This window comes from Mauremys reevesii, linkage group 23 (genome assembly GCF_016161935.1).
Source record: "Mauremys reevesii isolate NIE-2019 linkage group 23, ASM1616193v1, whole genome shotgun sequence".
Classification (NCBI taxonomy): domain Eukaryota; kingdom Metazoa; phylum Chordata; order Testudines; family Geoemydidae; genus Mauremys; species Mauremys reevesii.
In genome coordinates, this window is record NC_052645.1 from 22,785,841 (window position 1) to 22,806,780 (window position 20,940).

Consider the following 20,940-nt stretch of genomic DNA (forward strand, 5'->3'; position numbering starts at 1 on the left):
TCTCTCTTTCTCTCTCTCTCCTTTCCTCATCTCTTACCTTCTTTTTTTCCTCTTTTTTTTAGTTTCTCTTTTTTTTTTTTCTTGAATATCTTTTTGAGGTACATCTTTACATCTTGACAGGGTATCTGTACAGTGGATGTGAGATATGGGATATATATATATTCTATCAATAATATATTCTCATTCTCTTATATATCCCTTTCTTTTTTTCTATTTTCCTGTTTGCTTTTTTGCACTCTCTGCACACTGCGTGATCTTCAGAGATTCATCCAACTAAGACTCCAAGATCTTTTTCCTTCCTTCTGTAGCTAAATTGTTCCCCATCATATAGTTGTATGTATAGTTTTGGTATTTTTTTTTGTGCATTTTTATTTTATATTTTTCATTTATTTTATCATTTTTCATTTTTTTTTTGATCTTTTTTTGAAGTTTTTTCTTTCTCTCTTTCTTCTTTTTAGTCTTGAACTATCTTATAGTCTTGTCTATTTTATTCACTTCACACTTCACCCCCCTTTCTCCAGACCCCTTTCTTTGAAATTGAATAAAATGAATTGAAGGACTTTATAGACCTGGAACACCACTAACACACTCTCCATTTCCTCCATTCTGAATTAATTCCCTTACCATTCCCTGTCCCCTGTCCCTTTCCTCAGTTCTGAAAGGACCTTCCACCTTTCCCTTTCCTTTTGACTTTTTCATTTACAGAGCCTTTGGTGAGGGACCTTGGACCAGAAAGGCTTTCTTTCTGTCTGAAATCTGTCTATCTATGTCCCGGATTCACCCTTTGTTGTTTGTTTTGTTGAAAAGAACTAAAGTAATAAGATATTATTACTTTACATTATTTTCCATTATAGAAACCATGTTCAAGAGTTTTGTTTATTTTATTTTTATGTTATTTTTTATTTTTTATTATTTCTATTGTTTTTTGCCCGGACCGACGTTAGACTTAGACTCTGTGTCTGTAATGGATTACCTTTAGAGCCCTTTTTATTTATTAGCTATTGCTTACTTCCAGTCATTCATTGGGTTTTAAAGAACAGGTTACAAACCTTTTTTTTTAGTAGTTAATAGTCACATTCATACATTTTTCTTCTTCTGAACTGTGAATGAATGCCATCTCTGGTGTGTGACTTGTGTTGAGTTTATTTTTTAATTTAAAAACAAACCTCCTCTATATACTCTATCTGTGACAGTTCCTCAGATTTGTCACCTACAAAAGCCAGCTCAGGTTTGGGAATCTCCCTAACATCCTTTGTCCACATTAGACAAAGTCCCTGGGTCCGGTTTTGTGGGTTTCTGAACCCCTTTCATCTCTCACAAGCACTCAGACAAGAGGGAGAGAGCAAACAGGAAGGGTTCCCTAATCTAAAATGAATTGCTAACAAAAATCATCATACTAACCTAATGAGCCTCAGTCTATTGAAGTCAATGGCAAAACTCCCACTAACATCAGTGGGGCTGGATCAGGCCCTATATTACTTCAACAGAAGGCACTACCTGGGACCTGGTTCTTCAGAGGGGTATGCAGAGCCAGAGACTCTTGTCCAGAACCAGAGCACTGCAGACGCTTCCAAAATTCAGACTTTCACATGCTGAAGATCTGAAGCCACAATGGTCCTGTTCACTTTAGTTCCATCACTGCTTGTGGCAACACAGTCAAGTCTGCACACGTGAAGTCTAATCTCTTCAACAGACTGAACCACATTTGGGATTTCCCACATGCGGCCCAGGGCCTCTCAGCTGCTCAGAGCGATGTGCACGATGTGTCCATTCAAGCTCAGTGCTCACCTCTCACTGGCTTACATGGTGGGTTTGTGTAGGGCTGGAAAATACACACACAACGTAGCTTCTCTTGGTCGGAATTCCTTGCAGTGTATTGTACACTCAAGACTAATTACACCTCTTGAGTGAGTGCACAATTATTCTGCATACTCCAGAACTCTCTGAATTGGGGACCAAGGCATACATTGAGTTAATGGCAGCCACTCAACTATACCCAGGTTAAACTGACGTATAGTACAAATGTGAAGATCTTTGAAGCCCTTGGTGCACTGTAGTTCTGTAAGTCTGAATAATTTGCTATTGTGGCATGCGGGAATGTTAACAGTGCTGCTCTCTACTCCTCCAGGACCAAGCATCAGGCCATGGGTGAGTGGGCAAAGCCTGCAGCAAACCTTCAGAGAAGGCTGAGTTGAGGAGTGTTTCCCCTACTAAAAAAGTATGGACCTCCCTGCTGATACAGGCACAGGCCACTTCAAGAATGTAAGTGCAAGGGGGCTCAGCTTCCACACGTAATCAGCTCTTAAATCTCTCCACCCTTTATAACATTATTGCTTCCACTGCTGTGCTATCCGAGTGTTTCACAAGCACCGACACACTTATCCTCACTGCACTCCTGTGAGGTCAGGGAGCATTTTGTCTCCATTTCACAGACTGTGGAACTGAAGCACAGAGGGATTTAGTAACATAGCGAGTCAGTGGCAAAGCTAGGAATTGAACCAGATCTGAGTCCCAGTCCAATGCTGAAACCACCAGGCCATTGTCCTTCCTGTTCCAGAAATACACTATATAGTCTAGCCTGCTGGAATTATTTAAACATAGATCACAAAAAATGCCTATAGACTATTTTCTCCTTTGCTAAAGACCCCTATGTACATATGCTACAGATCTAAACCCAGGCAACCCTTGTCATGAAGAGAAATAAAATATAAAAGAGAGAGGAACGTACATATACAGAACTAAGTTACTATGGGCCACGGGTCTTTCATATGTGACTGTGTCTTCTCCAGCTGCTTCTTTTAAAGTTAGGGCTTTGAAAGCATGCTAAGTCAAACAGAAACAAGGTTCCCTTGTTCTTGAACAACAATGTCCACACATGTAGTTATCCAGGAACAACTACTGCACTATAAATTCACACCCTACCCTAATTGATGTTAACTTTCACGTGTAGACAAGCTTTTAGTGCCACTCCCCTACCTCTTACGCTACCAAGGGACTGCAGAACATCCTGTGTATAGAACAGCACAATGGGTTATAGGAGAACTGCAAACCTTAGAGAGGAATTTCTTGGCTTTAGTGAGTTGAAGTTTGCCTAACTCGGGAGACTTTCTGCACTTCAATGTAATTTCTTTTGTTTCATTAGAACAGAGAGATTTTCATGCTAACTCGGAAGTTAATGCTCCTCTAGGGTGACCAGATGTCCCTATTTTATAAGGACAGTCCTGATGTTTGGGGCTTTTTCTTATACAGGCTCCTATTACCCCCACCATCTGTCTTGATTTTTCAGGCTTTGCTGTCTGGTCACCCTACACTCCTCCCTCTTTACTGCTGGTGCAGAATGTATGTAAAGGGCATGCTCTATGGCCAGTGGCTGCACCACAGCAGAAACGGCTTCGCTTGCAACGTACCCGGGAGAGGGAAATCCATATTGTGGGCTTGGGTCCTGCAGAACTGAGGCTGCTTTAAAGTTATCGGACTCTCTCTCTCACACACACACACACCCACACACACACCCATACCCACCCCACATGGGTAAAATACTTTTATGTGAATAAACTGCCAATTGTTTTTACCATTTGAATTTTGTATTTCAAATATCTCCCAGAGACCTCAGGAGCTAGTGCTGAGCCTGGAAGGGATTTTTATGGCCACATTTTAAACCCACAGAAAGTAGGGGTCTAGAATGGAAACAGTTCATGATCCTGGGCTCTGTCCTGAACAGCTGGGCCTAGTTCGCAAGTTAAATAAATTACTATTTCTAAAACCCACTCTGAGTTTCAAAGGGTCTCTGAGGAGATGCTGACTAGTCACTGTTCTCACCAGATGACAAGCTGTGAGCCATTTTAGTTATGGGATTTCCTAGGGAACACTAGAAGCTTGGGTAAATAAACTCTCAAAATACCAAAGCCATATTTACATTTCACTGTCAAATGATGAAATAGCTAATCATGGGTACAATATTTTAGGGATATTAGTTTTTCTGTGCACTCAGCTATTTAGTCACATCTGTAGCAGCTGGAAGGAATTCGTTTGGCCTGCTAGGATTCACTAGGTTTAAAAAACAAAACAAAACGGATCACATGTTCAATTTGCAACCAAAGAACTAATGCTGCTTTGTCTAGTCCTACTAGGATATCAAGTGAATAATGCTTATGCAACTTCCTCAACAGGAGCTGTAAGCTATCAATATAACTGTATGTAAATAGAACTATGATCTGTTAGCAAGGAGAGTTCCGTATTTAGATAAATGCTGCTTCTGCAAACCAGTATTGACCAAAATGTCATTTCGTGTCCTTTACAGCAACATGGGGGGAAAGCAGCTTGTAGATAAGGAAAACAATTCAAACTGAATTTTCCTTCTCCCTCTTTTCCCCTCAGAACTCCCTGTCCAGAGAACACTCCTGAGACTGACCCTAAAAGGTTACTAAAGCAGCAAAGCTTCTCCTTCAGAACTACGGCTTCGATCTGGGTGCTAGCGAATTACAACACAGAAGGCTCCACATACTTCCACAGCTCTTCTCCCTGAGGCTTTTAAAAGGCTGCTTACATATCCTTTACCCACCTTTTTAACAAAGGCAAAGTGACCAACGAATGCCAGCAAGTGGGGCAGTCTGGGTTACAGATCGGAGATGAACCTGGCATAATTTCTACAGGACACTCTTGTTCTAGGCAACAGGTTACAAAGGGTTACCTGGTGGCACGGCTGTCTTTGCTGAGAAAGCCTGAGATCTCAGTGAGGTTTCAGCAGAGTGCATAACAGTCTCCAGTGTTTGCTCAGTTAACCAGTGAAACCCCTGCAGCTCTCCAGTGTCTTGAAGATTATGGTTTAGAAGAGAGAATGCTCAGCTAGGGGAATGTTCTGCAGCCATGACCAAGCTGTGGTTAAAACTGATCCCAGTGATTTCTATTCAGCCCAGAAACCTCAGACAGTTTCCATTTTCTCAATAACAAAGCATTTTTGTGGGGTGAGGTAACAGGCCTGCAGCTGCCAGGTTTAATTCTCTACTAGGATTTCTTAAGAGTGTGGCCGAATGAGCACTGGCCAGCTAAGCCAGAGACAGTACAAAAAGCAGCCAGCCTTTACGGCTGAGAAATGAAGGGACAAAGCTGTTGCAGGAGAGATTTGGAGAGAAGCCTTTTTGGGAGGATCACGCAGGTTCTCTGTGGAGCTTGTTTTAAGCCACTTTTACAAAGAGCTCCTAGCAGTGTGTAGGAGGCGTGTTCTCCAGCGGAGGAGAGACTGGGACTCCAGGATACAAAGGGACAGAACGTGTGAGACAGAGTGGGGGGCAGAGAAATACACTAGTAGATTCTGTACATTCAGAATCCAGCGTAAGTGAGGCAGAGACACAGAATCCTATAGCTTAAAATGCAAATGCATCTCTCCTAAGTGGCAGAGATTAAAAGGCCCAGAGAGAGAGAGGCTGGAACAGAGCCATACCACTCCCCGAAGCATGGCACAGTTTATGGTACTTGCTGCTCAAGCTAGAACACATCCCTTGTAACACTGCACACCTGAAACATGTCTTTGAGCCCAGGAAAGGCTACAGGCCAAGGCTTTCCAACTTGGAGCCCTTACGTTAGGCACCCACAGTTCGCACTGACTTCAGGAGGGGTCAGCGCTCAACTCCTCTGAAGATCAAGCCCTCTCAGTTAGGTGTCAAGAGAGAGATTTTGGTGCCTAAGTGAAGGCCCCCCATTTTGACAATTCTGGGCTCGCTGTTTAGGTTATTGACTGATCAGCTCCCTGCATGCCTCCCCTGCGTACTTACTATGCCAAGGAGCTGCTAAACCACCTACGCCACCGAAAAGGCTGCAGCGCAGATCTGCAGCCCCAAATAAACTGTTGTGCATGCCACATAATTCCCTCTTTGATGCACTTCCATAAACTGGATCAAAACTCTGCTGTCCAGAACAGGAAGGAGTCAGACACAGCAATCCACTCACTGTAGTGACTAGCCACAATTCCACCAGTTGCACCATCTATAGCTAAGGTTACAATGGAGAGTGTTGGGTAAGACCCAGTTTTCAGTTGCTTGTAACTTTGCCAAACTTAAACAGTTTGGGCTGAAATTTTCTATGCCATGTGTCTATCTCACATTGAATTTTTGGGTAAAGTTTCAACTAAAACAGCTCAGCCATTTCAGAGAATGAGGTTGGGGAAAATACACAACTTACCGGTAAGTATCAGGGCGTAACCGTGTTAGTCTGGATCCACAAGAACAACAAGGAGTCCAGTGGCACCTTAAAGACTAACAGATTTAGTTGGGCATAAGCTTTCATGGGTAAAAAACCTCACTTCTTCAGATGCAACTTAAGTCCAAAGCTGACTGCGAAGACTTACAAAGGGATCTCACAAAACTGGGTGATTGGGCAACAAAATGGCAAATGAAATTCAATGTTGATAAATACAAAGTAATGCACACTGGAAAACATAATCCCAACTATACATGCAAAATGATGGGGTCTAAATTAGCTGTTATCACTCAAGAAAGCTCTTGGAGTCATTGTGGATAGTTCTCTTAAAACATCTGTTTGATGTGCAGTGGCAGTCAAAAAAGCCAACTGAATGTTAGGAACAGGATAGATGAGACAGAAAATGTCATAATGCCACTATATACATGGTATGCCCACACCTTGAATACAGTTCTGGTCACCCCAACTCAAACAAGATATTAGAACTGGAAAAGGTGCAGAGAAGGGCAACAAAAGTGATTATGGGTATGGAAAAGCTGTTTATGGAGGACAGATCCCTCAATGGCTATTAGCCAAGATGGTCAGAAGATGGATCATTCAATAATTGGCCTGTTCTGTTCATGCTGCTGGTGTCAGGGATATGGCTTCTGCTGTCCAGCTAGATTCTGTCTACAATGAGCACACTCCAGCCCCTCACAGCTCCTACATGTCAATCATATGGCATATGCGCCATCCCCAGGGTGACTGAGCGTGCTCCATCCTGGGTTGCTGGAGCTGAGCAGGACTTTCCAGGGGACAGATGGGGATGAGAGACCAGACATGGGACAGATGTTAGCCATGTTGCTTAATGCACTTGAATGGGGCCCCACACACAGAGGATAACAACATTCTACTGTTACCAGTTAGTCCATTAGCTGCAGGGTTCCACATGGAATTTTTGTTTTTTCAACTTTTAAGTTTTTTAACCGTTTGGTTTTATTGGACTGAGAAGTTCAGAAATGCCTGAAATACGGTTGCCCATGCACTGGGTTTGGCCCTTTTGTTGATTTACATGATGAGGCATCTTCAATGACACGATCACAGGCTACTGTTCGCATGGGACCCTGACCTCATTCCATACAGTGAGGCAGACTGTCCCCAGGGAACAGCTTAGGGCTGTGCAGTGAATTAAGCTGTTGTCTGTACAACCCTGGCCTCCTTTGTTGCAGAAGTTGGAGGACGTGTAGCAATGAGACAGCAGTTGTGTACCTGGAGACTGTATCATCCTGCACACACACCAGGGGGGCAAAGTAAGACTGCATGAGCCACCTTAATTCAGGTGTTTCTAACTTCTGAGTGCTTGACTTTGCAATCTGGCCTAGTTCCCAGTCCACACAGACAGAAGCAATGAGACTATTTGTATCTAGATCCTAAAATCACATTCCTTAGGGCTGTAATGCAGAAAACACTCACGTGGGGAGGGGAAGCAAGATTTACAGGCAGGAGCCAGGGAGCAACCTACGAAGCTCTCTGCTCTTCGGAGCTCCCTGTATCCTGAGGGTGCCAAACTCAAAGGGAGCTTTGGTCTTTTCCAGAGGTTCAACAGTAACGGGGAACTTGGAGGGAACTGCATCTTAGGGGATCTGCACTGCTCAGCTTGCGGTGCTCTGTGCCACGTGCTAACCAACGTAATTCCAAAGAGCTAGATTGTTCGGTTCAGCAGTGCTCCGGTCCCCATTTGCATGGGGATCATCTCACAGACACGACGCTCCCCCGGCTACATCCTCAGCAGCAACTGTTCAGATTATTACACGGGGTCCCCAGGCCCAACACACCAAACAAATACTCATTCTGAACCTATCACTGCACATTTTGTCTAATCTAGACCCAGACGCCTGGAAGAGGCTCTCAGGAGTTTCAACAAAGGGAAAGCAGTCGCTGTTCCTTTCTCTGGGAAGTGTGAGGCTCTCCCTAGTCTTGGGCTGTAGGGCACACTCAGAGGAGTCTGAAATTCTCTGGCCTAAAACATTATGTTCAAAGTTCATTTAATCACGTGCCTGGGTGAGTCCAGAGGTTCTCAGTGTGGCACACACGACGACTCTGATCATGCCATGTTGCTAGGTTGGAGGCGAGTTCCAATCTGGAAAAGGCTGAGATCTACTGACATAACAGATTGAGGGTCAGAAGATCTGGATTATACTCCCAGCTTTGTCACCAATTTGCTGCATAATGTTGGGCAAGTCTCTTCCAATCTCTGTACCTCAGTTTCCTCATTGTAAAGCAGGGATTATAATTCTTAAATTGCCTTTATGAAGGGCTGTGCTTTCCTGGAGCATTTTTCTCCTATAGTCCTGAAAGCACTAATGTTGATGTCCTCCACAGCTGGTAACAGGCAAGGTACCATTCCAGGGGTCACTGCTGAACCCTGATGCAAGTGGAGTCTCTTCCTTTTCCAGTCACAGACAAAAAGAAGCGATGAAGCCATCTGTGAAACCAGTACCCTTCCTACAAGGAACATCGCTGTCAATGCTCAAAAACCCACACAGCTAATGCTAGAAGTACTGCTAGAACCCAGCCATAAGGGCAGAGTAGGGAGACTTCCAGCACAGGCAATCTCAGCGAGGAGGGGCTCCCTGAGGAGGCTGCTGCAGATCAGGAAGATATAAACCAAGGGGCAGTAATGTGCAAAGCACATTCATAGCAAGCCCAGTCACCAGACAGAGGCCTTCACAAGCTGACTAAAGTCCACTCAAACATCTTCCATCTGCTAGCCAGACACCAGTGTCTGAACAGAGGCCTTTGGGAAAGGTCAGGACAGTCCTCCAGGCTCTAAGATATTGCCTTTGCTTTCACTCTTAGTATCTTAATTCCTTTGTTAAGAGATATTAATCTTTCCATAAGGCAGTTCTCGGGAGCCAAGGAGTTTGTGTATTATTGCAAAACATATGCTCAGAAGAGACTGGAAATGCTGTTGGCAGTGGTACAGAAGGGAGCAGTGTGCAGCTTTGGGTCAAAGCAAAAAATCCCCGCTAGTAAGCAATTCCCACGTGACAGTCTGGAAGAGCTAGCAAAAGCATCTTCAAGAAACTAAACAATGGTGTGAGAACGAAGCTAACAAGGGCTGGCTCCAGGAAAAATGAAAAGGCCAATGATATGCCACAACATCCCCAACAGCACAGATCCAAGAGGAGCCTTTCTGGGAAATCAGCTCAAGTCGTCATGCTGGGAAACATTCTGGGACAGGGGACCTCGAGGCTAAATGCTGGCAAACTGCTTCATCAGTTAAGGCGAACCCAAGAGTTTTCTACTGCATCTGAATAATTTGTTTCAGCCCTACAACTCTCCAGAGTCCAGTGTGTAAGCACATGCTGCTTCTTCTGGGAAGGGGAATTCAGCACGGTTGGCCCCTGCCTACACTAGGACAGTTTTAGAACATTTCCCACCACTGCTGACATCCAGACACAGTCCTACCATGGAAGGACTGGTGGTGCTACTTTCACCGCCCTGCAACACCTGCGCCCGGTGACACGCACTCCCACTGCTGCAGCTACACCCTGATCGGAGCACATTGCATAGCCTGGGAGTGCAAGCCTAGGCTTGCACTCCCACCAGTGGGTGATCTCCACAAAGGCAAGGCTCTTGGGGACCTGTTTCAGCCAAAAGGGAAGTTGTCAGGAGCACGGCTTTGATTAGCATTTTCCCCGGGGTGTGGATACCAAGGGGACTTCTCCCAACCTCCACATTTCAGAGAGAAGTCATGGTGGGTGGTGGGTGTGGGAAGAGGGTGGTGTGAGGCTGAAAGCTTTCATTGGTGAGCTGTCACCACAACCAGCCCATTTGGCCTTACGTGCAGGGGGGCACAAAACGCAGACGAGAACGAGCGTCAGTTTCAGGCTGCTCCAGCCATGCTGCCGGGGGAGAGAGAGCGCATGGGGGTGTCTCAGGGGACTCTCCAGCTTGGGGGAGTGCCAACATCCAGGATCATGCATTGGATTGAACAGCCTTCACCACCCACCACATGTGATCCCAACGGCTGTGCTGAATCGACCCCCCCGTCTCCACACACTCCTCGTTAGCTTCCACGCCATGGAAATCACTTCAAAACAGCAGCAGCCCAAGAGCAGTCAAGTGCAAAGCGCTAAAGTGAATTGTAAGGGGTGGGCTGGATGTTACCTAATGAGCCTTTTCCAGCTCGAACTGCCACAATCCCACACGTTCCCCTCCAATCCATGTTATCATCATCCCTAGCAACCCAAATAAATAGCAGATTTGAAGAGCTCTGGAAACATCTCCTAACCGTACTTCAAACGGCAGCAAAACCTCCTCATCTGCAAAGGAAATTTCGGAGGAAAGCCACACCACAGCAGCTCCCGAGTCTCTTACTCGGGCTGGGAAGAGAAGAGTTCTGTCTTGTCTCATTTCAGTGGTAAGACTTTCCGGCTGCAGAGGAACAAACGTTGCCCAGGAACACAGAACACATAAGCTACGTCTGTGCCCAAACCCAGCAAAATCTGAAGTGTGGGCAGAGTATTCAATTACCTCATTTCCAGGTGCGCTGTCAGCATGAGTCCTGGCTGGCTGGAGATAAAAGTGTGAACAGTGTTCCCAGTCCCGGAGGTGTCTGCATAATTAATAGTAATTACTACCTAGAGCCTTTGAATCCTCTAAAGTTACATCACTTTTCTCAGCTGCTTTTCATCTGCTGCTTGTCCTACTGCCTTGTCTATGGGAGAACGGCAAAATGTTCAAGATTTCTATCACAAAGGGTCACCTGGGCCCTGCCAGCACAACCCACAGAAGCAGGAATGCAAAGGGCCTGTACACCTCAGCTGTCTTCAGATGGACACATACCCAACACTGTACAGTCTCCTAGATGCTCACTTCAATACCTCCAAGACCCTACATCAGTGTTCCCCAAACTTGGGACGCCACTTATGTAGGGAAAGCCCCTGGTGGGCCGGGCCGGTTTGTTTACCTGCCACATCCACAGGTCTGGCCGAGCGCGGGTCCCACTGGCCACGGTTCGCTGCTCCAGTACAATGGGGGCGGCGGGAAGCGGCGGCCAGTAGGTTCCTTGGCCGGCGCCACTTCCTGCAGCTCCCATTGGCCTGGAGCAGCGAACCGTGGCCAGCAGGAGCCACGATCGGCCGAACCTGCTGATGCGGCAGGTAAACAAACCGGCCCGGCCCACCAGGGGCTTTCCCTACACAAGCAGCATCCCAAGTTTGGGGAACATTGATCTACAGTGCAGATTCCTTTTACACTAGCTGCAAGTAGCACAAGGAACCCAAGAATCTCCACACTGGCTCACACCAGTGGTCCATGTAGTCCAGTATCCTGTCACTGCGAGTGGCCACTGGCAGCAGCTTCAGAGGAGGGTACAAGAAAGCCTGCAGCAGAGAGCTATGGAATAACCTACCCCCAAGGGAAGTTTTCCTCCTAATCCCCAATAGTTAGAGGTCGGCTCATTCCCTGAAGAAGAAGAGTTTAGAGAAAACACAAGAGTTTTGGAAGGGATATTAATTTATTACAATCCTAGGTATTTATGTTACACATGGAAGTGCCTAATTTCTTTCTGAATCCTGCTAACCTCTTCATTTCAATGACATCTTGCGTCAATGCATTCTGTGGGAAAACTCTGTATTGTGTGAAAAAGCATTTCCTTTTAGCAAGCAAGGGTCCCATCTGAGAGGGTCGCGATATACTCCAGAGCAAGCATGCTGCTTCGGCAGCCTTCCCAACCCCAGGAATGGGAGTACAAGCTCGAGACTTGAACATAGCTCTCAGCATGGCATCATGCAATGAAAGCAACAGACTCTGAGGTTACCTTAGAGGTCACTTCTCCCCTTAACGCACATCTACAACTCCCACTAATAGCAACAGATGGAAGGCTATCCCCACACTTCCCACCTTTCTTCTACTTATCTCCTAGTAGCAAAAGTCCCCATCTCCGTTCTGTAATGGGAGTGGCCAGCCCTTACGAGCTGTTTATCATTGGTTAGCGACACATCTTTATTAGCTCATGTTTGCTTTGGCTGCACATCCAAGCAGTTCTTTAACCCGAGAAAAAAAGGAAAATCTTGGACCCTTAACAATGGCAATGAAGTTTAATCTGTCACTGGAGACAATCACTTGACTCCTATTGGTGGCTGGTCCTGGCAGGGTCAAGTGTAACATGTGGCAAAGGAAACACTAGGGAAGCCAGGCTGCAGCAGCTTCAACACTAGACATTTCCTTGCGTTATTCAGAGTTCCCTTCCCCCCTCGTGTGTGGAGAGAACAACTCCAGCTGTCCCGTCACCTGCACACGCGTCTCTGCTGGCTGGATTTATGGACTGTTGGTGCTGCTAACAGCTCCGGGTCGGCTCTGGCTGGCTGCTTAGACATTCAAAGCTACGTTAGGGAGTTTGAAACGGTTCAGATTTTGTTCTTGGCTCTGGCCCCCAGCTTTGGGCCTAGAAGTTGATCTGGATTCCTGAACAGAACTGGCATTGGGCAGCCTGGGCACGAACACTTACATAAAGTTTTCTCCCGCCATGACTCAAGTCAACTTTCTGATGAAAACAAAAGGGTCTGGGGTTTCTGGGTGTTTATTCAAGGCACTGAGTTAAGAAGAAATCTTTGGCTTTATACCCGAGAAGCTCAGAACACTTTATGAGAGGACGATACAGCCATTTCCCACAAGGGGGAAAGATACAGGGTGCTATATACACAGCTAGCTTAGAAATAGTATGAGTGAGCTTTAAATCTCCAGGGACGTAATGGTAACATGAGCACAGGACCAACTAAAAGGCTTAGTGAGATTGCACCAAGAACAAAAGCAGGGACTCCAGCTCCTCTGTTTCACTGCTATTTGGAGTCTATGGCTAAGAGGCTACATTAATCCATTTAAACTAATGCTATTTGGATCCAGTTTTAATGCATCATTTTAAAAGTAACTTGGCTTGATTTTAAATGGCATGAAATGTAACTCAGGAACTGCTACCAACAGTTGCCCTTTGCCAGCCCTCCCTGGGATGCCTGAATAAAGGAAAATATAATCAATTAAATCACCTTCCAAATTAGCAGACACCAGCAACATGGTGAGTCACGAGCAGAGGCGATTCCTTTAGGATGAGTTACAGGAAGGTGGGAGACGTGACATCCTTCAGTTCCCCCTTTCCTTTCACAACCTGACCCTCCACATTTTTCACAACAGGAAACTTTGTTCTCTCCCTCCATGTAAACTGCTGACACTGTATTTTACACCTTACAAAGTCAACAGAAGTCAGAAGGGGAAGAAGGAACAAAGAACCAGGACCTGCCCACAGCAAGTACATCTTCCCAGTGTGGAGCATTTCTCCATGGAACTGTAGCCAGGACACGGCTTGCTTGGGATGGTAAAGTCTAGCAGCTACGCGTCACAGAGGCAAATAGCCACCTGAAGGCCATCTGGGGTCCTATCACTGCAGTAACTAAGCACTCAGGTTGTGGCAGCAGCTCCAATGCAGCATTATGGCTACTTCACTAAGACTATTCAGTGGGGAAAGATTTTCAACATCAGCGAAGGCTTTTAGCCATGCAGCCCCTACTAACATTGATAGGGCTCATGTGACCTAGCCAGCTTCCAAAGTCTCAACACTCCTACTTAAAGATTCTGGTTTTTAAGGAAGGGACTCGGACACTGAATACTGGGCTTTAAACGGAATCCCCAACTGCCACAAACCTGGGTACTAGTTTCTCTAATTGCCACTGCAGCAAGTGGCATTTCCCCTTCCCAGCGGCCGTTTGGGACTGCTGCTGTAGATTTCTCTGTTCCTTTCACCATAGTAAATAGACTCTAGACTCAGCAGACCTCTCCTTTCTCGCTGCGCCACCCCAGACGCCCCCTTTTAGATGTTTTCCAAAATTCAAGAAAACCGAGCTGAAGTTTCTGGTTTAAAGTTTTTTTTGATGGCTGTTGCTGGGATAAAACACGTTCGGTTTCACTGCAGTGTCTCACAGAGGCAGAATGAGCTAAACACAGGAAACAAGAGGGAGACATTCCAGTCAGCAAAGGAACAGTGACTGTCACCAGCATGTCCCTCTTTCCAACCCAAGCTGGTACTCTATGGGCGCCGGGGGGGGAGGGCTCTGGCAAGTCCAGAATGGCAGACATGCCAAAGTAGCCCAATCCCAGTGCAGGATTGATGGCTTCCTTACTGGAGCAATCGACAAGAGTCACTGGGACAGCTGCCGAATCAGGCGTCTCCAGCAGAAGGGGCTGGCATCTATTCAAAGCCATTAGTCAGTCCTCAGTTGTCTGTAAATAACCCCTTTGTCTGAGGAATCCTTGACATGGAAGGCCGGGCAGAGGCCAAACAATTCACAGGCTTGCAATCCTCCTGCCCAAAGCTGCCGGGGCGACAAGGGCCCTGCAAGCATGGCTTTGTGCAAGCCAAGTACAGCAGGAATCCCATGAGCACGAACAGAAACAACTCAGCTGGCCCCACAAACATTTTCCACACCACTGCTGTGGCTGCCACAAATGCATCTTCCCTAGAAGAGGAAGAGTTAGTCTGAGCCCTGAGGCATGCAGGAAGTGGAAGGCCATACAATGGGGTGGATGTAACTGGAATTAGGAACATGCTGTAGGAAGTGCCTTATCGGGCGAGCCAGGTGGCAGGGAGACCTGTCTTATTTTGACCAGTATTAAATGCTTCTGAGGAAGGTGCAATGAACCCTGCAGTGGCCACTTCAGCAGTAACTTCTCTGTAGGGAAGTTTCTTCTTGACCCCAGCAATTTGGAGTTGGCTTGTGCATTGAAGCTGGCAGATTTATAGCCCTTATGAGTGGTTATCTAAGTAAGGGTGGATGTTTTTCTTATTGACCTTGTAAATGTCGAAACCCCTTCTGAAATGAAATCTACCATCAGTGAACACCACTAGAGCTGCACAAGCCTAACGTTCTGAGTCAACATAAAGGCAAGAGGAGAGACACTACAGCAATGCAGACTGGGAAGAAGACTGCTGCCTGTGATGACTCCAGAGAACTGAGCCATTCCAGCTGCCTGCTGCATCCTCTGCCAGCTGGGCTACCCCAACTGCGCTGCAGTGTAAACAGGAAGCAGAGCTCTGGCAGCAGGCATACTGCAGCCGGCTGCAAACCCTGCAGGGGGCCAATCACCAGTCTGGTGGAGGGAAGGCTGGTGACCTAGCATCCTGCCAACGGTCAGGGAACTGGCCTGACCTTTAGCCGACCAGTTAGCACTAAGCTCATGGGGTGACATTCTGAAGGACACATAGATACAACATCCAGTGCCACCAGAATACCTTGGTGACAGGTGCCTTAGAAACATTCAAGCTGGAGAGAATGTGATGGTCCAGCAACTGAGAGCAGGATGCTCACTGCAAGGAGCTTAAGGCCCCATCAGCTCCAGTCAATCTTTATAGCATTGTCCCAGCATTACCCACCCAGGGGAGCTGAGTCCATCCCACCCGTTTGTGCTTTTTGCCTTGTGCTCCCAAAGCTCCAGCAGCCACTTCTGCACACAGAAGAGCTATTAATTGTATTCTCTGCAGTCCTACACTCGGAGTGGACCAAAACTCAAATCCCTCTGCATTCTCAGGCAGCACAAGTTTCAAAGAGTCACTAGTGCTCACAAAAGCCTCCTTCCACCACTCCTGCAATTCTAGGTGACTTTTTTCGTCCCTGTGATTCCTAAACAAGAAGAAGTTAAACCAATGCTAGCAGCTAGCACTATCAGGAAGCAACCAGCCAACGTGAGCACGGAGCAGGCAACCACGTGGTCCCCATCCCAAAGTGGAGGAAATTGCACCACTGAAGAACAGGATGGCAAAAATGGCAAACTCCCTCTTTCCTGTCATGTGCCTGCTGCACTGGTCCACCAAGAAGCTATAATGTCCCTTGATAAAGTCACGGAAGGGCTGTGAGTTCAACATATCACTTAGCTTTTCATGTAGAAGGCAGGTTTTTAACATTAAAGACTCCTCGTGCAATAATCAATCAAATGCTTTTCCAAAAATTAACAGTTCGGGGTAGTTGAATTTTTTATTTTTTTTTAAATTTGGTGGCTTTGGCTTACAGTTTTAAAAGCATTAAAATGATAAACAGAGCAAATAAAAACCTAAACAACCACAGCTCAGTGTAGAAGCCTACAAGTCAGAGATGGGAAAACATCATGTCACATCTAGGCCAGCCTCGGGTCAGGGCAGGCCTGTTCCTCACAACATGCTGTCTGCTGCTTTGTCCAGGCTGGTTTTAAAATGTCTCTGGTAATGGGATTTCCGCCACTCCCCTTGGAACAGGGATCGTAACATGTGTAATTTCAAAGCCAGCATGAAACACTTCCCAGCTGAAAAAGGGGTGACATACCTAAGTCAAAAGCATTCCCTGAAGAGCTAAGAATACAGCAGTAGGTGAGGTTAAGTGGTTTTTAATAAAAACGTTTTGAATAGATACTGATCTGTTGCTTAAAGCAGCAAATTCTCTGTTGTCTTATTTTAAAAGAAACAGCGAGGTGAATTTTAGAAAACCAAATAACTGAGGGCTCAAAATAACCAGTCATAGGAAGGCCAAAGCCTCTTGATTTCACTGTGCCATCTGGATGTGTGCAAAATACCCCTCCACTACTAACACCTTCTCAGAGCAACTCAGTTTAAGCATTTGATTTAGGTTTAGCTTCTGTGTCTGTTTGATTTCAGGACTTCTTCTTTAAGGATGAAGTTTAAGGCTCAGGACTTTAACAATCACAATTCCAGTAGAGCAGGCACATGCACTCTTGGGAGAAACCGTGGCTGGATACTTTCTTTTCTCATATTCCTTTCAGAAAATGCCACTAACCTTATTGGACATTCCAAAAAATAAATCCAGATTTCCAGTGTAATCATCTTCCTTTTATTACAAAATTAAAGCATAGTGATCCCCTTGGCCCTTAATTCCCACTTTCTCTTTAAGAAAATTACACTGAGAACTCACCTTAAAAAGATTTTCCTTTCCAAACTTTCCCTGCTACGGCTGGGCAGTGCCAAAGTCACAATTCATAAGAAGTGAATTATTAACTGAGAACTTACCCTGAGATAGAAACACAGATTGTAATTAAAGAATTAGACATTTGGGGCCAAATTCATCCCTGGTTATATTTTCCTGAGTTCATTCAAGCTCCAAGGAAAAAGAGTGTCACAGGTAGTCAATAGTTTTGCAAAAATGTGGAAGAATAAAAATCAAAGCTTGATTTTAAAGTGAAAGCCCATTGAAAAAGAAAAACCAGAGTCAGTTGCATTAGAAATGTGTGTAACAGGAAATAAACATACACTCTCTTCTCCAGTGTTGATGTGCATGAAAATCGGAAACTCTTAAAATTACCCACTGAGCTCGCTTGTGAAATATGCTGAAAACACAGAGCTTGAAGTTTTTAAGTAGACACCTACTAACCAGAAGCTATATGAAAACAGAGGGAAGAGGTGAGCACCATCAATGTTCATGAGCTACTTGCTGGGGAGAGTCAATCCACCAGCAAAGTCCCCTTTACCAACTGCTGGGAAAGAAAAGGGTGCAGAGATCCCCAGCAAGGTGCTTTCATATCAGAGTTGGCTATTGTTGTAGGGAAAGGCGCGGGGAGGCCGGATACTGGGGATAGGAGGCAGGACATTCGGGGGAAGGGCAGGAGGAAGGTATTTGATAAATTTGAAATCAAATCCCCATTTTTCCCTGCTCACCTCTGGTGCTGGGTAGTGGAGAAGAGGTGCTCTGACATTCTACCCCTCCCTCTGCCTCTGTTTTTTGTGATTTGCCTCCCCAGAGCCTCTGCTGCTTTCCCAATTAAATTGCCACAAACTCTTGTCAAGTTCACTGTTGACCACAGTTCTGAAGAGCAGCAGAGAACCTGCCTAAAGTCTTGTTAATTTCACTCAAAGCTCAGGCAAAGATAGATAGCAGCAGCTGTGGCACTGTTGCAGTCTGTAGACTCAGGAAGCCAACACTGCCTCTAGTCATATTTACAGCGTTTTCTTCACCATAGCAGGGGGAGGAACTTCTTGAATGAAATAAAGTCTTAGATTCTGCAGAAGCTGATGGCTTAGCCCCCCCTCACCCCACACATGTACTGGGCAAGAGAAGTTTCTTACTTTCAACTGGTGAATATATTTTTCGAAGTCCTACCATCAGAGGGTGACCAGACGTCCCGATTTTATAGGGACAGTCCCAATTTTGGGGTCTTTTTCTTATATAGGCTCCTATTACCCCCCACACCCTGTCCTGATTTTTCACATTTGCTGTCCAGTCACCCTATGCCACCATCTACATGAAATTTGAACTATATTAGGCAAAGACTAAAAGGATGGAATCTGAACAAAGCAAAAAATACCAATCCCTGTTCCCAGCGTCCCAAAACAAAGAGGCAGCTCACAGCCAGGACACAGCATTTCTGCAAGTCAGAAAGAACTCACACCAGCCTCGTTGTTGAGGCACATACAGTACCTAGATCCAGTTCGCGTTTTTTGTTGCCAATACCCCAATCTACAGAGCGGGAAGGGGGGCACTAGCCCGCCAGCCACTGGCTCCTGCCCTATGCCCAAGTATTTTGCAAGGAAGGGGCTTGTCTCTGTCTTTAGGGAGTTGATGGCATGCTCGGCGCTGTACAATATATGAAGGAGACACAGACTCTGCCCAAGGCGTTTACAACCTAAGCCGGCAAAGCGATGGCTGGGTGTATGCCGGGTGCTACCCATTGCCCCCAGTACCCGTGTGAGGAGGTACCAGTCTGCCTCCGCTGCCCGTGCCAGGACCAGAGTCTCTGTAAAAAGCGGCTCTGCTCCCAGGGGCCCCGAGCCGGCCCAGACTCGGCCCCGCTGGGGACAGGGCGGGGGCACCGTGCAGAGTGGGGCTGCCCTGCGCTGCCCTGCCCTGGACAGAGGGGCCAGGCGGCTGGGGACGGGGCGGCCAGAGCCCCTGGGGACACGGCTCGTCCGCCCGCCCGTCCCCGCAGGGACAAGGGCTGGGGAGGGGCAGGGGATCAGACACCCACAACCCACGGGGAGCCCCCGGAGCGCCCCCACGGGGACCCCCCCCTTCCCAAGGGCGCCCCTCGCGCCGCCGGGAGCCCCAGGCACCCCCCGTTCCCACCTGCTCCGCACGCTCCGGGCCGAGCCGGGCTCGCTGCTGCTCCTCGCCCGCCGCGGCGCTGGACGGGCTCGGGCGGCGGAAGCAGCCGCCCCATCCCCGTCGGGGGTAGCCGGAGCCCGGCCCCTGGACCCGCCCGCCCCGCCCGCTGGGCGGAGCAGGCCAGGGGAGGCAGGGTCCTGGCGGCGGGAGGCATTGGGGACTGGGGGCGGGAGGCATTGGGGGAAGAGGGAAGGGCGGGGAGGCAGGGGACTGGGGAGGCATTGGGGAAGGGCAGGGGACTGGGGCAGGAAGCATTGGGGGAGAAGGGGAAGGGCAGGGGAGGCATTGGGGGAGGCAGGGTCCTGGGGAAGAGGAAGGGCAGGGGGAACTGGGGGCAGGAAGCATTGGGGAGAAGGGGAAGGGCAGGGGGAGGCATTGGGGAGGCAGGGTCCTGGGGGAAGAGGGAAGGGCGGGGAGGCATTGGGGGCTGGGGCGGGGAGGCATTGGGGACTGGGGCGGGAAGCATTGGGGGAGAAGGGGAAGGGGCGGGGGAGGCATTGGGGAGGCAGGGTCCTGGGGAAGAGGGAAGGGCGGGGGAGGCATTGGGGACTGGGGCGGGAGGCATTGGGGGAAGGGGAAGGGCGGCGGGAGGCAGGGGACTGGGGGCAGGAGGCATTGGGAGGAGGCAGGGTCCCGGGGGGAAGAGGGAAGGCCGGGGGGAGGCAGGGTCCTGGCGGCGGGAGGCATTGGGGGAAGGGCAGGGTACTGGGGGCGGGAGGCAGGGAATTGTGGAGAAGGGCCGGAGGGGGGATGCTGGGCGTGCAAGGGCCCTGGGGGAAGGGCATTAATTTGCACAAATACGCCTAACCCTAGAGGCTCCCTCCTGAAATCCTGTGATCGGTCTCTGCAAACTAGGGCTTTGGGCGCCCACTGGCAGTTAGGGGAAGGCCACTGAAGAGGTGGCAGCAGAGCAGTCGCTGAGGTGCCCAGGCCCCAGCCTAACCCTGACCCAAATCTTCTTGCCTGTCTCACACTTTGCCTCCCGTGCAGCATGAGGCCAGCAGACAGGCCTTGGTGGTGCAGGGGACTGGGGATGAGCTGAAGAGCATTTTATGTCACCTCTAGGCCCTGGGTGTGAATCTGCCCAAGATCAGGAGTGAGTGAAGGTTGTTACCCTCTGATTGTGCTCAGTTTGTGTCCCCTCCTGCCTAGTAAATTGATGTTTCCGTCTCAGCCAATTCCTAGTGTGTGGGTATCCACCTTACAACAGAATGCCCCGGCACTGAGAAGTCACACTGGTGATACAGAATGGGCCATTCAGCCTCTGCCCTTTTTAATTTCTTGAGGGGGCCCTTCTAAGCAGAGTTTAGATGCAACCCCTCAGATACCATTGCAATGAGTGACCATCTAAAAGGCGAGAGATAGATGGACTGGTAGAGAGTAGTGTGTGTGAAGCGTGCACTGCCATTGCCTGTGAAGCACTCAAACGGCTACATTTTTATATCATCGTGTCCCCCACATCTATGGTGCTAATAATAGTGTTCCTTCACAGCCTTTTATGATGTTTCCCTAAAGTAGTCCCTGCTCCAAGCCAAGTAGATAGGCTTACCACACTGCATAAATAGCCCCGAGTGAGTGAGAGCAGAGGCTCAGCTTGCATTATTTGCAAAGCATGGACGTAAACAGT

The 20,940-nt window shown here is 47.7% G+C and overlaps 1 protein-coding gene across 1 annotated transcript in view; it reads right to left on the reverse strand.

The window, feature by feature from the left end:
- FHL3 (four and a half LIM domains 3) overlaps positions 1-19,390 on the reverse strand; it is a 38,900-nt gene extending 19,510 nt beyond the window's left edge. The window contains exon 1 of the mRNA XM_039511807.1: positions 19,275-19,390. Coding sequence (XP_039367741.1) covers positions 19,275-19,368 — 94 coding nt within the window. The 5' untranslated portion in view covers positions 19,369-19,390. The remainder of the gene's footprint in view (positions 1-19,274) is intronic.
- Positions 19,391-20,940: the final 1,550 nt, after the last annotated feature.